The sequence below is a fragment of the Nothoprocta perdicaria genome, unplaced genomic scaffold (assembly GCF_003342845.1).
Source record: "Nothoprocta perdicaria isolate Ctin4 unplaced genomic scaffold, notPer1 scaffold_251, whole genome shotgun sequence".
Taxonomy (NCBI): domain Eukaryota; kingdom Metazoa; phylum Chordata; class Aves; order Tinamiformes; family Tinamidae; genus Nothoprocta; species Nothoprocta perdicaria.
In genome coordinates this window covers 658,518-675,914 of record NW_020455479.1, presented here as the reverse complement: position 1 = coordinate 675,914, position 17,397 = coordinate 658,518, and the positions used below count along the sequence as shown (strand labels likewise).

The 17,397-nt window shown below is 47.6% G+C and overlaps 1 protein-coding gene across 1 annotated transcript; it reads left to right on the top strand.

Annotated features, from left to right (window-relative positions):
• The first annotated feature begins 394 nt into the window (after window positions 1–394).
• LOC112948027 (inner centromere protein-like) lies at window positions 395–14,909 on the top strand. Its single transcript, XM_026040229.1, has 17 exons — window positions 395–606; window positions 676–789; window positions 1,421–2,211; window positions 3,386–3,437; window positions 3,562–3,595; window positions 5,566–5,644; window positions 5,804–5,855; window positions 6,189–6,306; window positions 6,394–6,528; window positions 8,067–8,176; window positions 8,559–8,679; window positions 9,339–9,461; window positions 10,077–10,249; window positions 10,499–10,589; window positions 11,200–11,313; window positions 12,433–12,592; window positions 13,074–14,909. Exons 1-17 carry the CDS (start codon window positions 395–397, stop codon window positions 13,286–13,288), a joined length of 2,694 nt encoding a protein of 897 aa, XP_025896014.1. The 3' UTR covers window positions 13,289–14,909.
• The last annotated feature ends 2,488 nt before the right edge of the window (window positions 14,910–17,397 follow it).

Genomic DNA, 17,397 nt, shown 5'->3' with positions numbered 1-17,397 from the left:
GCCCCCCGGGCACAACGGCCCCTCCCGCYCACACAGGACGCCCTCCTCACCCCACAGCGCCCTCACACGCACACAGCCCTCCCCGCGCCCACCTCCGGCCCTGAGGTCATCAAGGCGGGAACCAATCAGACGGCGCGCGCCCGCCCAAGCTGGCCTCTTATTGGCTCTCACCGCTGCCCATCAACCGCCCGCCTTTAAAACCATGCAGCCTGGCGGCCTTCCACAGCTCACAGTCCTCCACAACCATAGAGCTGGTGGGGCCGGCATTTTGAGCGCGCTGGCGGCCAATGGGGAGGGCGCGCCGGAGGCGGCGCGCCGGTGATTGGCCGCCGGGGCGGTGACGCGCGCGGGGCGAGCGTTAGGTTTGAATTCGAGGCGCGCGGCGGGCGCAGCCATGGCCGAGGCGGGAGGCAGGGCGCGCGGGCCGGCCGCGGCCATGGCCGAGGCGGGAGGCAGGGCGCGCGGGCCGGCCGCGGCCATGGCCGACCTGGCGCAGCTGCCCGCGCTGGGCCGCCGCCGCCTGCGCGACTTCCTGCGGCAGGTGGACGACGCGGACCTCGTGTGGCTGCGCGAGATCCGCGAGGAGGCCGCCAGGATGTTCAGCAGGTACCTTCCCTTCCCCCGCCCCGCCCCAACCGCCGCTGGGCGCCGTTAACGGCCTCTCCCCCCGCGCAGCCACTACAGCGACGAGCCCGAGCTCATGCCCAAGACGCCGTCGCAGCGGAACCGGCAGCGCAGGAAGCGCCTGTCCGCCCTGCAGGGCGAGAGCCAGGAGCCGGCCAGGAAGAGGTGAGCGCGGCGCGGGGCCCGGCCTCGTCCCTGCCCCGTTCCCCGGCTTCCTCCCGCGCCGCGGCCCGGGAAGCTGTGGCGAGGAACGCGGTGCAAAGGCCTCCTTCCGTAAGGAGGGAGCCCGGGAAAACGTGGGAAAGCTTCCTTGGGAATGGGGGGTTACCCACGGACGGGCTTCCCCCTGCCCCTCGGCGCGGTTCTGCCTTCCCAAGCCCTCGCTAACCTGGCGCTCCGAAGGGGTTATAGCGCCGAGGCTCCCTCTTGCACCGCGCTGTGGGAACGTGGTGACTTGTGCTCCTCGGTTCCTCGCTGTGTTTCTGCGCTCCTCAGTTCTCTGGCCCTTCTTCCYTCAGGTCGAGTTACCGACCTAGCTGCTTTCAGCCTGTATTGTGCTGAGATCCCGTGGGGTCTCCAGTGTCGTTGTTGCCCTGCATGTTTGAGTTGGTCTGTGGAAGTGGTTCAGCAAGCCCTGCCAACAGAGATTCAGACAGGCTCTTTTGTACCTGCTGCACTCCCAATCCTRAACCAGCCATCTCTAATCCCCAAATCAGTGTGTGCAGAGCTGCTTTGTTAGGAATTTGGGTGTATTCCTGAATCCAGTTCCGGTCTAACCAGCTGTTTCTGTTGCTAGAATATCTCGCCGTCGCAAAAGCAGTCTCAAGCCAGTGTCCTTTGAGCGACGCTCTCAAAGAGTCCAAAATAAAGAAAACCTGGAGCTCGTCGGGTCTGCAGCTGAAGATGTCTCCTCATCTCAACGTCTGACAAGGTCCCAGTTCGCAGCACTTGCCAAGCGCTCCGAGGTCCCTCTGGAGAAGTCCTCTGTCCAGCCAGCTGAAGGAAAGGTTCTCTTAGTAGAAATTGGGGTCAACGAGCGCCTCAGCGCTGAGTTACACCTGCAGAAGAGCGCCTCTAAGCTAGAGGAGAAGGTCTCCACCACCATCATCCTGAGCCCCGGAGATGTTTCTGCACAGGAAAGCAGTGCTGCAGAACCGCAGCCTGAGCTTGGAGCTTCTATTCTGGTGGCTCCTCACACCCCTAAGGCAAAAAACATAGGAGAAAGCCAYGGTGCTTTTAAGTCAAACACAACAAATGCCGCTAACACCACGGTCATTATAAACGAAGAGCCTAAGGCRCAGGAGGTAGATGTTCCTGCTCAGGCACCAGAGCATCAGGAGGGCTCTGGAAAAGAGCCTTCCCAGCCCATGAGGGAGAGCCCGGGGACTCCGACGCGCTCCAGGCTCAGCCGTCGCTCCGTGCGCAGAAGCCTCATGGGGAGACCCTCCACGATCCGCAGGACCTCCTTGGCGGAGAAATACTCGCGAGCCAGCAAAAGGCAGAGCACCCTCCGCAAATCCCTCAGCAGGGCGGCCGCCAAGAGGAGGAGCGCTCGCAAGTCCTCCGTGTCCTCCAACCCCGTGAACTGTAAGTTTAAATGTTCCCAGAGAAGTTTCTTTTGCATGGTTGCTCTGCTGCTGAAGGGAACTTGTGTGACAAGCAGCTCTATGGCTGCTTTTCTAAAGAGGTATAAGCTCTCACACAGGTGAGTGTTTTCTGGAAAATGTGACAGTGATTTATTTATAACTCCACTGCTCTTTAAGCAAAATGCCTGCTAGCTCCAGAGTCCTTGTTTTGGGAAGGAAATTTTGGGGCTAAACTATGTAAATCTCTTCCAAAAGCTTGGGAGAGTGTKGCAAGTCACAGGAGGGACAGATTTCTCTGAAGAATATGAACTGATTTAAATACTCTTAATCGATTAACGTAAAGGGTTTAAAAGTTCTTGCTGCTGGAATGCCGTTGTTGGGTTGACTGCAGGACAGTGGAGTGCTGAATACTGCCTCTTGAGCTGAGGGTCAGGCAAAAAATAAGTGGCTCTTGAATGAACAAATAAATGGCTCCTGAAATACAGGTGATGCAAGAGAGGCTCTTCCGTGTGGGGCAGGAGAGACTGGCGCTCTTGCACATATGCAGGTCCACAGGGTGGTGGAGCTGAACGGTCACTGCTGCAGTGGTTTAATCTTCAGCATTCTTGTGTGGGATCTGTGCTGTAAGGAACTGAAGCTTCTTGAAGCATTRGCCAAATGCAGCTAAACCTGGATAGATCTGGACAAACACTTTGATATTTTCCTTGATATCAACACAATGATCCCACTGGAATGTTTTTGTAGAACTGTAATACTGCGCTCCTGTAACTTTTCCTGTGCGGGGAACAGTTCCATGTGAGCTGCTGCCTCTGCTCCAAGAKCTCCCTAGGGAAGAATGAAACTGGAGGGACAGTGTTCTCAGCTCTAAGTTTGAAGAGCCGTGAAAGCTTTTACCTCACTGTTGTGATCTGCGTTTTCCGAGGTGCTTAAGGAAGGCTTTATTCCTTCCCACCATTTGCAAAACCTGAAAGGATCTTCCTGCTATGTATCACTGAAAAATCTGTTTTCTTGTTAAAAKGGTAGGCAGGGGTTTCTCCAACGCTGCTGAAGTCTCACCCTTACTCGTAGCAACGCCTGCCTGAATTGCAAGGAGGTATCGGGACTTGCAGGGGCGGCCTGGGCTGCGCCCTGGCCTGTCCCTGTGTCTTACAGCTTTGGCCTTGCTTTCCTTTCAGGTCTCAGCAATGGAGAGGTGCCAGGGGAGGAAGAAACAGCTGTCAAAACTGGGTGAGGCACCTTAAGAGATTCTTTTAGCCTTAAAATCATGCTTGGAGGCTTTCTTAAGTGACATTTTTGATTTAAAATGCACTGTTTACAGCTAGCTATTAAACATGGTTGTTTTTCTTTGTAGGCCTCATTCTGGACTCTGCACCCCCTCCAAGCTGGTAAGATTTAAACAGAAGCTAAAAGCATTTCTGCTTGTGTGGACTTGTGATTAAAATGTGTTAAACGCATCTGTCTGAGGATTAGAGGAGTTCCGAGCACAGCAAAGTTCAGTCACCGTGGTTGTATGAGTAAGAGTAAAGAATAAATTGAATAAAGACAGTTTAGAGCAGTTGGCTGCAGAGGTCTAGTCTTGATTGTGTACACGAGCCTATTTATAGCCTACCTGCTTCCATAGGCAGACAAGAGAAAGTCTGATATTGTCAAGTCAATCATGATGTTCCCAAATGAGTAAGGGATCACAATGTTCCCAAATCAGTACAACAGAAATTAGCAAGACTCATCTGGGAGAATGAATGAGCACATGTGACTCCAGGCTTATTTTGGCTGCATGTTGAGGTATCCTGTCAGTCAGTACCATCTTACCTGAGACACTGCAGAGCTAAGGCTTGCTGAAATTAGATAGAATCACTCTTCCTCATCTTACATAAGCACATATAAATATATATATATATATATATATATTCCAGGAAAATAATTGATACATAACAGCACCAAACTGAGGCCTTGGTGATGCTGATATTCAGAACAGGGACCTGCTTTCTGGCTCTTGCTAGAGATAAGCTGCGTGAAAATTCAGTGCCGAATCCTTATCCATATAGATAAATAATCTTGACATTTAAAAAAGGGTTTGAGTTGTGCAGAGTTTGGGCACTGTTACAGTCTTGGTATTTTAAAAGCTTTTTTGACCTTTTCATTAGCTCTGCAAATCATATAGAGCTTGTCAGTTTGTGTTGCAGTGACCAGAGAAATCTGCAAATATCATTGAAGCCAAAACATCTTCCTCCAGAATTCTCACTGGCCTCACGAGGAAGAYTGTCAGGATTATGCCAGCATTTCATGCAGAACCGCATTAGCTCAGACCTTGGCTGTTGAAAGTGATGGAGCTCTGTGGCCTTAGGACTTCTGTGAGGAAGGACAAGCTTATATGTAATTTTTAAGCTGTGCTTTTTGCCACCCACAATCATTCAAGCAAATGTAGTTCTAGTGGCCACAGATTTTAGCTCACCTGAGTTATGACTGTGCAAAGGCTTGAAATGAACATGTTATGTGGGAGGGGAGGTCTCTGCAGGTATGCAAATACAACTGATTTTTTTTCTTTCCCCTGATGCATTTATAAATAAYTTTGTAACACACCATTGGTGTGCGCCACCAGGTTACCTTAGCCCATCTATCAGGGGTTTTCTCAGCAAACCAAACGGTCTGGTTTCCACCAAAAATCATTTTGAGCAATTGTGCGACTTGAAAACAGAGCGACTCGGCAGCCTCTTCAGACTGGCACGTGTTTCGTCCGTAGCAACAGATGAAGGCAATCCCTGTGTACTGCTGTTGCCTAAAGGCCAGCTGCTTCCCAGGTCTGATGCCCAAATTATTCAGATCCTTGTGCTTCTGCTGGYCTACAAGAGGCTTTCTACAGCTATACTATACTTAGATATACTCTGTCCTCAGATGAGATTCTTTGTCCTTCCCAACTGCTTCCTTAGTTTCCATTCTTCTCTTCCCGCTCCTTTGTAGCTGCCAGCCTACCTGCTGGTCCATTAGGCCCTGTGAACTAAAATGAGCTGTGCCTGATTTTTTGCCCCAAGTCCAGCAGCCATAAACAAATTTCCMTCTTGGAAATGCTTTGTCCTTGATGGTTTAGGCGTTTCCTTGCTCYGTCCGAGTAGAAAATCTCTCATTATGGACATTCATGTTCTGTGTTAAATGAGCAGGACAGTGACAACGGGGGCTTGATGGAGTCCTGAAATATCTTTCACGGCTGAGGTTAGGACTTAACCCAGGACTAGYACCACTAATTTCCAGTATGTTTTCTCTGGCAATATTGCAAACTGCCTGAATAAGGTGGCTTGAAAGAGTAATTGCCTTTGTGGGTGTGAGAACTGTGCCCAAACCCTGTCTGCTTCTCCTGCAGAATGTCCAAAGTCCACGAATGTCACTTCGCACGCGGACCCTCAACAGAGATGAGCGGTCACAGGAGACGAGCAACAAAGGTAACTGCTGGATTTGGGCAGAATCTTAAGTCCTGCCTTTTGTGAGACTGACTGGGAAACTCAAAAACATGAGCTACTTTACCTGAGGTGGAGGCTTTTCTGATGCTTTTTTGTTTGTTTTTCTTCTGSAATTGACTGAGTTATTGCATTTTCTTTCAGAAAGCAACTTAAATAAGAATGAGGAAACCCAGGACCCGCCCCAGAGTGCCAGGTATGCTTATAGAATCGTTGAGGTCCAAAGGCACCTCTGGAGAGCTCTAGTTCCCTGCTCAAAACCAGGYCAACACTGAAATGTTCAACAGTTTCAGTGCTTTGCGATTCTGAAATTTCTGCAGTATGTTGCCCTTCCCACTAGAAGAAAAGAGAAAAAGGATTTAATTTGTATCTTCTCTCACATTAGAAGCTTTTTTTCTTGGATAACTGCTTGAGCATGCAAAATAAAGTTTCTTTTAGCTAAAATGGTTTGCACGACCTCCTCCTAAACCTGGCTTTGGCACTTGGGAGGGTTTGCCATCTATGAGGACCYGCGTTTTTCCCCTCACAGGAGAAAGCCAAGCTACAAAAGAGCTGTGGACCATCGCTACGACCACCAGCAAGCAGAAGATGGAGGCCTTTCTCCTCCAAGAAGAAAGATCCCATCCCCTCTCTGTCCGGCCAGCAAGGTAAGCTGCTCGTGTCCATGCGGCACTGCATCTACAGCTCCTGCCTGGTTAGTCTCCCGAGGGTGATTTTTGGCATTCTTCTCACAGGTTGTACGTCCTTTCAAAACGTTTTTGCACACTGTGCAGAAGAATCAGCTCCTCATGACCCCCAGTTCTGTGGGGAGAAGTGGTGTAATTAAATCTTTCATCAGGCACAACACTCCTCTTCAAACTGATCCTAAGGTAAGATGAGACTTTGAGGCATAGGTTAGTAGATGATGGGCTACTAGGTGGCCAAGTTAACGCACCAATGCCAAACAAAATTCCTGATCTGTGATAAACCAAGGGATAACTGTTTACACTTACATCAAGTATCAAACTTGTCATTAGACAACTCCCATGGGTTCTTATGCTATGGCATTTATGTAATACTCCCGAGCAGCCTAAGAGTGTCAGAGGAAGGAAAACTGGAAAGGACGGGGGAAGGAAAWCTAAGAGTCTTGCATGTTGCATTTTGGGTGAGTGTGTAACAAACCTGTGCACCCAAAGTCCCCCTTTTAAGGCTGGTTCCTGTGCACTCTGTTTACACGAAACTTTCTGTATCCAATAACTTGTTTGTGGAATAAGGTAATTCTAGGACCTGTTTTACTTGAGGGAGAGAGCATCATCCTGCAAAAACTGAAGTTTGCTTAAGACTGCCTTATTGCTTAAAACTGTCATAGTTGCACTGCTTGGTGAATCTTGCCGTATTCCCTAATGATAAACTTCTCATCTGCTGAAGCAGTGAAGGATTCAACCTTTTATGTCAGCAGGAAAGTGAGGGAGATTAGATTGCTCTCCATATTGRTAAAAGAGCTGATGTGATGAGAAAACCCCTCTGACTAGTGGATCCTGTGCTTCAGTTTCACTGAATGTTGTATTTTAAGTCTCATTCCAAGCAGGCAGCTTCTCCCTCACTGACCTTTTTTTTTTATCTGGGGACTAAACAGAACTAAGTAACACCAAAGAAATAAGATCTAATAATTCAAATTTAGCTAGTTTGGGTACAAATAACCTCCAATCTTTTGTGCTATGGAGCACAGGGTGAGCTAATCTCCTAAGCACTTACGCTGCTCATCGGTGCTCTTGCTTGCACTGAGCTGTCATAACTTGGCAGTTGCTGTACCCCTTCTGACATTGAATTAGCTTCTCTTAATGTGATTGCTGTGACTTTGGTGCTGACTCCACCTTGCTCTACTAATTGATAATATATTTAGACCAAGTTAGCTGGATTGTTGGTGAAAATGGGGTAAAAATACCCTACGTTTCTGTCCAGATGACATATGGAGCTGAACATGTGCCCAAAATAAACTATAAAGGCTCTAAACGGTGCTTTGCTGTGAGAAATCTTTGTGGGAAGCAAAGAAACCAATGGGAACTGGATAAGCAAGGTGTTTCCTAGAGTACCACCTGTCCCTGTTAAGCTGCAGGAAATTGGTGCTAATGCTTGGCAGCTATTCYACATTTTTAGGTCCTTTTTACTGGTGTTATGGAGTTGTCTGCAGCCTCTGCAGAAATTTCTTGGAGTCTAAGAGCTGATGGTTCTGTTTCAATTTGCAAGCACCTTTTGCTGTTAATGTTTAACACCGTTGCCCTGTTTTTCATTGCATCCGTTCCCAACCAGGTACGACCACATCGCAGGCTACTTGAGATCTTTCTTAGGCTTAGGACCTCCCCTGGTTGTGGCTGCAGCTCCTTTCTGTTGTCTCCGGGTCCCTAATTACCCTTTTGATGCACCCTAGGAAAAGGAGAGGCAGAAACTAGAGACTCTGAGGAAAAAGCAAGAGGCCGAGGAGCTGAGGAAGCAGAAGTTGGAGGAAGAAAAGAAAAGGCGACTGGAAGAGGCAAAGCTGTGAGTAGCTGCTTTCTGCCCTGTCCAGACTGCGTGCCCTGGGCTTGTAGGTCTTTGCATCTAGGTCACTTGTCATGCAGGTTCCCCTTCAACAAAAATTCTTGTTTGTTTGCTCTCCTGCGGCTAAGGCAGCATTTGTTGCATTAGTGTCTACCTAAGAAGTTTAGCACCTACTACTAAAAGAAGTTCTGTTCACCTGATTGGCGCTTCATACTCTTGCCTCTGTCTCAGATGAAGCTTAAATATTGCCAATATTTTAAAATAATGGCCGTAGTGCACTAAGTTTTTCYGCTGCCTGAGAGCTTTCTCTGCCCTATCCTTGGGCTGTAAGATCTGTGGAAGGCACTAAGACACGTTGGTAAAGTGAGGCCACGTCCTGCAGGAAGCGTGAGGAGCGTCTCCGCAAAGTGCTGCAAGCTCGGGAGCGCGCGGAGCAGATRGAGGAAGAGCGGAAGAGGCGCATCGAGCAGAAGCTGGCGCTCTTCGATGAGAAGACTGAGAAGGTAAAGGYCCCGCGGACCCATAGAGTATACTGGGCAGAGCTAAGCACAAAGACAGGAGCTAAACTGTGTCGTGCTAGTGGATCTTCCAGAAAAGGTGGAGCTGAGCATCTCTGAATGAAGAGCTTTTCAGACACCTGGCATTCAGGGAATTTAAACTGTGCCTTATTGGTCTTGGTTACAGCTAACAGAAGATTAAAGGCTTTGTTTTCCAGAATTATTAATCTAAAGGGGTTGTATTTAGGCTGCSTTTGTTTACTTGTTTTCCATACGATTAACAGATGAACCAGGGAAGCAACCAGGCTTCCTTTAGCTGAAGCTTTCAGCCACCTTGCAATAGGACCGTAGCAGTTGGTTGTCTTGCCTGCAGTACCTCTATGTGCTTCACTTATTTTATGCTGCTGSAAATGTGTTCTAATGGGCTCTGTTATATTTGATGTAAAAGATATCACAACAGAATCTCCTCCATTCTGGTGGAGATCCAAAAGAAGGTAATTTCCCTGACTATTAGTGTTTAAAAAGAACACACAGGCTACTTGGACTCCCAGTGGCTAAGAGGGGGAAGCCTTTGCTTCCTGAGTGCGCGGGAGCTCTTCATCCTTGAGACTGACTGTTGAGATACTTCACATGYCCCTCAGACTGAGGCATGCCCTGTGTCCTAGGTGCGGGAAGAAAGGCTGGCAGAGGAAAAGATCAAAAAGAAAGCRGCTGCCAAGAAGATGGAGGAGGCCGAGGCGCGGCGCAGGCAAGACGAAGAGGCCAGGAAACAGAAAGCACTGCAGCAGGTCTGTCCTGCAGCTCGTGTGTTAATGCCCCGGTTGCCTCCCACCCTGCATGCAGTTAGAATCACCGTGATCTGCTGCAATCTCTGTGAGTGAGGCAGTCAGCAAGAGTATTAACACCAGCAGCTGAGAGGAAATAAGCTGAGGGCCTGTCCTTAAAGCTTTCTGCAGCGTTTTGCTTCCTTTCGCAATCTGTTGTGAGCTGTTCCTGATGACTGTGAGCCAAATTTCTGCAATCTGGGACAGGTCCCTGCTGAAGACCCTTAATTTGCGAATTGGCAAGTATTAAATTTTCCAGTTAAGGAGACTAGACAGTGTTATGTGGAAAGAAGTGATGTAGCTTAACCTGACACCTCTGTGTATGCGAGAGGGTTCCAGGGCATGGTGGCCACTGGGGCTTTTGGTTACATGGTGGGCAGGGCAAGGCCAGCACTAAATTGCTGGAAAGATGATGTAGCTCCCTTGGGAGCACGTGCTCTGCCTGGTATTTGTGTGTGCAACTGCTTGACTGATTGCTGTTGGAGACTGGGTTGAAAAAGCTGAGCCTGATTTTGTTTCGTTCTGGAACTTGTTCCTGTARGATGTGGGGTTAGTAACGAGTCTTGTGCTTACCAGGAGGAGGAGGAGGAACGTCGGCACAGAGAGCTACTGCAGAAGAAAAAGGAGGAGGAGCAGGAGCGTGTGAGGAAGATCGCTGAGCAGAGACTGGCAGAACAGGAGAGAGAGAAACAGCTGGCGGCAGAGAGAGAGCTGGAGCGCAAGAAGGAACAGGAGCGGATCCAGGCAGAGAAGTAAGGTCATCCCYATTTGGGCACTAAATGTCGTGCCAGGGCTTGGAAGGGAACCACTACTGCCATGTCCTAGCAGAGAAGAGCTGTTTTGGGCAGCTCTGGCAGAAATTCTGGGCCTGAAAAAGTAGCAAGTATGGTGGCAAGTGCCCTGAAAGTTGCAAGAAAATAAGCAGGGCTTGCGGCAGGCCCTACAGAAGGGGGATATCCTGGGCAATTCAGAGCCTAATCATCTGTTACTTTGGTTCGCAGGCAGCGTGAAGAGCAGGAGAAGGCTGCTCGGCTGCAGAAGGAGCTGCTGGCTGCCAAAGAACAGCTCCACAAGGAGGTGGAGAAGAAGGAAGTAAGGCCACTCTGTTCCTCAGTAGCTCCTTAGAGCTGAGGATTGACCTTAGTAGCCACCGCTGCTGACGGCTTTGTAGCTCGGGGGCTGCTAACGACCCCGTTGAGGGATTTGTTGCACTTCTGCATTAAACCCAAGAGAAGGCACTTTTAGCAACATGCATATTCACCTGAACGGGGACTAAGAGCCTGCAGGCTATTCAAGTAATTTTTGGAATGCCCCTTTCCAAGGGTTTTCCTTGCAACTAATGGGATTTTGCAGGAATCCCTTTGCTATTTTGACTTTATAAAATAAGTGGGGAGAATCYGCACCTCTGTTTTGAGAGGATTCCAATGAGAGAATAAGGAAACACRGCTGGAAACGGCCCAAGCTTTCTGTTATACCATCATTCTCCTTGATGGAGCTGCGGCACTCGGAGGAGAGCTCAGAGTGCTGGGGAGGTTTCGGTTACTGCCTGCYCTGTGTTCACACTGGCCACTAGATGATTGGATTTATTGCATCTCAAATCATTACTCAAGATGCAAAATATATAATAACCATCCCTGGGATAGCAGAGCAGCTTAGTTACTGAGGTGTTAAGCTTAACGTGCCTGTGACGTGGGCTTGCCAGCAGGAGGAGCAGAGGCTAGCAGAGACCACGAAGCAGGAGCCAGAGGAGAAGACAGTGCCAGAGGAACAAAAGGCTAAGGATGGTGCCCAAACACAGCACCTAGAGAAGAAAGAGGTAATTCTGCTCTCTCTGGTGGCATTTCTTTAAAGGATCACATCAGAGAACTCAGTTTCCAGCACTGAGGTGCTGTTGCTATGGGCAGTTTTACCATATTTTTTTGTCCCCCTTCAGTAATGAAGGGATCCTATGAAATCTCACTGATTATGAGGCTGATTCCAGGTAGCCTTGAGTAAATGACTTGTAAGAAACAACAGACATTTGCCAGAATTTTCCAGTTGTCAGCACAAGAGGGTGAACCTGAAATTAAGGTTCCTTTGCTTAGCTACATTGCTTTTGTCTGAGCACTGACCCCACTAACAGCAGGGATATTTAAAGGGTGACGTTTAAGCCTAAAAAGGGAAACAGCCACAGGGTGGCAGCAGAGTCTGCAGCCAATACTGTGCTTGCAAACCCTGCTGAATGCACTTGAGGTGGTCCTGGAGTTGAATATTCTCSACTGGAGTTTTTAAAATAGAGACGTTTATTCTACCTGCTTGCAGAGCTAGGCATTTTAATCTTTAAATGCAAAAAGAGTGAAATGACTTTCATTTTTGCCTTCTTCATGATTCTGTTTTTAGGGAGCAAAACTGTTTCCAGATTTCTAGAGACACTTACTTCTCCTCTTAGAAACCGACTTAACGTTTTGTGGTTGATGAAATGTGCAGTTCTACCTTCATCTCTTCTGCGTTCATCAMCTGTTTCTGCATTTCACTCGGTCATGCTGTTCCCATCAAAATTACATTAAGTTTGTCCTGAAATGTGTTATAGTTACTTCTGAACAAGATAACATTCCATTTAATATTATTAAGACCAAAGTATTTGAAAGACACTGCTCACTTGCAGCTCTTGGGATGTAGCAGCTTCATTTATCCTTGCTTGAGTAAAGTGGAACTGCTGTGTTTATATTAGGTTGTATTGCCAGCTTGCCATACATAGCTGATAAGCAGCTGGATTAATTGGAAAAAGCAACGTGGAGCTGCAGTTGGGCCCAAACCTTGCAACAGTGGGGCTTGTAATTACTAGCTAAGGCAAGAGGCAGAGCAGTGAGGTGCTGCAGACCRAGTGCCCTACCACCACTCGGCAGCTACTTGTGCTGTGCTACGGTGTCTAACGACTGTTACATCCCTCTTCCAGACTTCTCCTGTGTGCAATTCCTACCAGATGACCCCACAGGGCCTGAAAGGTCCTAAGCCCCCCACGATAAACCCAAATAACTACGGCATGGATCTGAATAGCGATGACTCCACGGATGACGAGAGCCATCCGCGAAAGCCCATTCCTGCCTGGGCTAGTGGTACGTGTTGGCTGGCTGTGATGGGTATGGGGAGTTGCTGGTGTTTCCCACTGCTGTTCTACTCTTACTGAYGGCCAGACTTGCTAGAACAGCTTTTTTTCCTGGTTAATGCTGCTTGCGCAGAAGTGTCAACCTGGGGCGGTGTGGGTGGAATTGTTGGGTCGAGGAATTCTCTGCTACCTGGGACCTTCATAGACAAAAACTGCACAAAAACCTGTCAACTGTGCTGCTAATGGCATTTTTGCCAGTGTAAGGGGAAGGATATTCTGAACTAGTGCAGTATTTACCCCTGGTCAATGTATCCTGCTGCCTAAGGCAGCACTAATGTGCCTTAAGGCACCAAATATTACAGGAGTTTTCTGGTATTTCTACAGTTTTCTGTTTAGTAATGAGGGGAGCAGGAACATAGTGTACACAGGCATCACACACAGCCATTTCAGTTAAAATAAATGAATGGTAACCTCATCTCCTCTCYCTGCAGGCAACCAGCTTAGCCAAGCTGTGATCCGCCAGTACTACAACCCGCCCAACGTGGACGCGCTCTTCGGGGCCATCGTGAGCCCCAAGCTGGAGGACATCTTCTACAAGAGCAAACCCCGCTACTTCAAGCGCACCAGCTCTGCCGTCTGGAACTCCCCGCCGTTTGCAGGGGCCAAGTCAGTTCTAGGGCTGCCCTACAGCCTGAAAAAGTACTGAGAGGGGGCAGTGGCTGTCTCCTGTGGAACAGCAAGTATGCATTTACGTTCCTCTAGGCAAGGAAGAAAGTTATCATTCAGTGTCTGTAAATCTTTAGGTATTAGTCTTGAATAAATGCCAGTTTTTAGCGGCCCTTTTGCATTTTCTATTTTGGGCGGTTATTTTTCTTTTATCCCTGCTCAGCCAACCCAAACCTTTGGGAGATCTTGGTGGTGAAAGATGCATCTCCCTTTAATCTTAGCCCACAGTTAGGAAACGTTTCGACCTGTAGGTCATCAGAGCTCGTCACCTAAGAGCACCACAATCCTCCAGCCGAGCAGGCCCGGTAGCTGCTGCCGAAGAAGGTGATTTGTCCAAACTGTTCCTGCCCGTCTCCAGGCTCCAACCAAAGTACTGGCACTTGCGGCAAGGATCGCCGCGCGTATCCTGCATGGAACCCAGATAGGTGCCTCTGGACTGCGCCAAGAACAAGATGCTGGCAGGTATGGCCTTCATCTGCAGGCTGCAAAAACAATTTGATTGTTTTTTCGCTTGTAGACTTTACACCAACATCAAGGGATTGTGCGGATGGACAATACTGATTTTACCACAGCTCTGGGAAGTTACTGCGAGGATTTCCCTTTATTGGCTTTCAATTCTTGCAGAAAGGCCCTCCATCTAACTGTCTCCAGAAAAATCTAAGCTAGCACAAACAGCCATTGTTGTTTTAGGCTTTTTAAATGAAATTATACAGAAGTTCTGATACTCTTTTTTTAATTTAAATTTTGTTCGTAGCAGATTGGATTGAAATGACGAGTTTGGCCTTAATCTCTGGCTTGCTCTTTATTCCCCTGTGCCAATTTCATTTACTCAGCGTCAAAGGTGGCTTTATTTTTAGGCCTCTGTTTTGCACTTCATGTACTCCATAAGACAATGTCAGATGGAGTATTATCAGACCCTATCTCTTAATGGCAAAAACTCAGCTCAGATTTTAAGCTCCGAGATCCCTTGTTATTTTGGTCAGTTCTTCCACACCTAATTCACAAATGGCACTGAGCTGGTGCATTCTCTGCAGTGAGCTCCTTTCTGTAAAGAGACTAGAGGCATCTCTAGGGCACTAGGTACTCAAAGATTTTTAAAGGAAACAGTTGTATTTCTCTAGGTTGTTGTGGAAATTTGTCTTGTGCAAAAGCAAACTATCTACTTACCTCAGATTCATCTTTTACTTGAGGCTTGATTTGTTTTAGAGATGGACAAATATGTTCACGGTTGCAATTCCAGTGGACAAAAGACTGAAGACAACCTTTTAATGTACATATCACCAGCGTGCTTTTTTTAAAAAAAACTGCATTGTAAACTGTACAGAATGTGAGGAAATGGCACCTTTCCTTGTGTGTGCAGCAACTGGACTCTTTTCAAGAAAATATCTTTAAAATTATGTGGGTCTTTATTCGTCCAAATACAGCAACTGCTTGATGCTATGCTCTTGATCAGTATGTATCTGTGACATGACTGTTTTTGATAGATGCTCTGTAGTTTGAATTTTGTACTGCAATCTTAAAGTACTTGGAGYCTTTTTGTAAGAAAGCTTACTAGAATGGTAGAAAGACCTGGAATGTTGAATGCCTTTGAATGTTTGACAGTAGTTTGATAAAAGTGAGTTAAAGCATCCCTTCTGGTCTTCTCTTCTGGACTCTGCATAGTTTCAGGCTGGGGAATGAACCAGTCTGGCCTGGTTACATGTTCCCAGAAATCTTTGCTAAGAAATAGATGACTTCAGTTTGAACTAACTTATGCCCCTTGTAACTCACTTCTATTTTTGTCTAAGTTGGAAAATGATCAGAATCGCTGCTGCCAGACAGAGCAGGAACTTCACTCACAGACTCTGGAATCACAATGGGCCTATGGTATTAAAGAAAAAAAAATCTAGGTAATTCCAACTAAGATTTCTTTTAAAGTTGTTACTTTTAACTCCTGATTTCAGGTATGTTCTTGGTTTTGATTCCTGCCTGCCCCAGCAGCCTCGTCTGAGCTCTACGTGCATGTGTTTTACAGTACAGTCTTGCAGGTCTGCACAGCTATTTCATCAGGTGTCTGACATTAAAGCATTGCACAGGTTTGTAATCCAGTCATAAAAGAAAAGGTGACCTACCTATTTCTGCGCAATCATTATTTACCTCCKCTTTGTGTCCTTTTGTTCTTCTCTACCTTCTGTCCTTTCATCCATCTCCTCTTGCTCTGAACCTGTTCTACTCTAAGGCCAGGCATGTCTCCTCATTGACCTTAAGACCATGTCCAAACCTACAAAAACGTATTTAATTTTGTTATTAGCAAAGGCAAAAGTCGGATGCTTTCCTGAACCAGGAAGACTGGCACTGTACAAAGCCCAACAAAAAAAAATTAGAGAGCAAATTCCTGTCTGCCAAGGGAAAACTGGCTTCTGGTGATCAATGACCACTTGAACTAGGTAATAATGGTAAAACTTCTAACTGTGATTTTTGCCACAACTGCTTTGCAGCTATGAAAGAGCCTCAAGGGAAATGGTTACATGRTCATCCCTAAAGTGTTTTACTCCACTTTTATACTGCTGGCTTCAACAAAATTACCTGGTTTGGTCCTGTCAGTCAGCAGATGCTTCAGGGGTCCTTCTTTAAGGTAAGCAGAGTGGGAAGAGCTCTTGAAGACTTTAGCAGCTATGCTTTTAAAAATTAAAAATAAAAGTTTCTTTGAGCAAATTGTCACAATTAACTTTGTCCTAAACAAGGAGGAAAAAAAGACACGGAAAACCCTTTCTTSTCTTACCTGGTCTTTTTCCTAGTACATGGACTAAGACCATGAGCCAGGGCCTCTCATGCTGCTGCCAGGATTGCTGCCCTTTCCCAGCATTTCATTCTCCTTGGATGGGGGTTTTGTTTGTGTATTTTTGTTGGGGGACCCAAGCCAGGTAGCAGGTCTGGTCCAACTGTGGTTSAGAGGTGCTGAAACTGCAGCAAGAGGTTTATTTTCTGAGAATTAGTGCTATTCAAAACCAAGTGGGCATATGATCCTGGCACCCCAGACAAAGCTTAAGTGGAATTTGGGTCCCTGCTTGCTTTGGCATTCCCTGTCCTCCATGAAGCACCTAGGTGTTCCTTACACATTGAATTAAAATAAAGCAAGTGTAATGCAGCACTTGTGCAACTCGAGTAGCCCTGCCTGTTTTTGGTGGTTGATGCCTTTTTTGCCTCTCCTTCTGCTGAGCCTAAGGCTGGCTCTGGGACCTACAGCCCTGTCCAAGGTGTAACCTCTTGCTTGTGAGGCACAAACCATCCTTTGGCAAAGGGACAGACAGGAAGAGGTTGCAATTGCAATGGAAACGGGCCAGAGTCGGGAGTGTTTGGAGAAAATGGAGCCCTATTTGACCTTGTCCTGATTTTGTTCCAGTTCTAGCAAGTGAAGACTGAGCTGATGGGGGCATTTACTGCAGAAGAGAACGTGGGAGGTGAATCTGTTGGTGGGCTGCAAAGGGCTACTGCACTCTGCAAGCGGCGCTTTCTGCCTGTAACTTTCCATGCCAAATGCCACGGGGTTTCTCCGTCTCACCTGCCGCTACCTTTTGCTCCAGGTGACAGACTGTCCTCCCAAGCACCTGTTTGCACTGCACAAAACGTCGCCTCTGAGAACAATAAACAAATGAACAACCCCCCTGCGGCAGCCCTGGCCAAATTTTGCTGTTTCTTGCAGGTTTTCCTGGGCACCTTTTATCCCCAGATGCTCGCTGATAAGGTGGTCTGGAAGCGCTGTGTTCTTGATAGACATCAGGGCTCCCTAGTGGTACTATGGCTAAGAAAGGGCTCCCAGGGCCTCTATTTGTGGGGCAGAAGCAAGGGCAAGACGAGACACTTCACTGCAAGGATTGCATGGATTAAAAAATAACGTGYGTTTTCAACAACGTGAAAACTGAATGTCAGGAGAATCAAAGGAAACAAGYGATACTTGGGACAGAGCTGGGCTCCCCAGCGCTTCCATACCCCTCCTTTCTTCCAGTCCCTGTTTTCTCATTTCACCAGGTCCCCCTGAACCTGAGCCCTCRAGGCGGGTGTTTCAACCATGTTAGGACCCAGGCTTGATCTTTGGCTGGTTCAGAGATT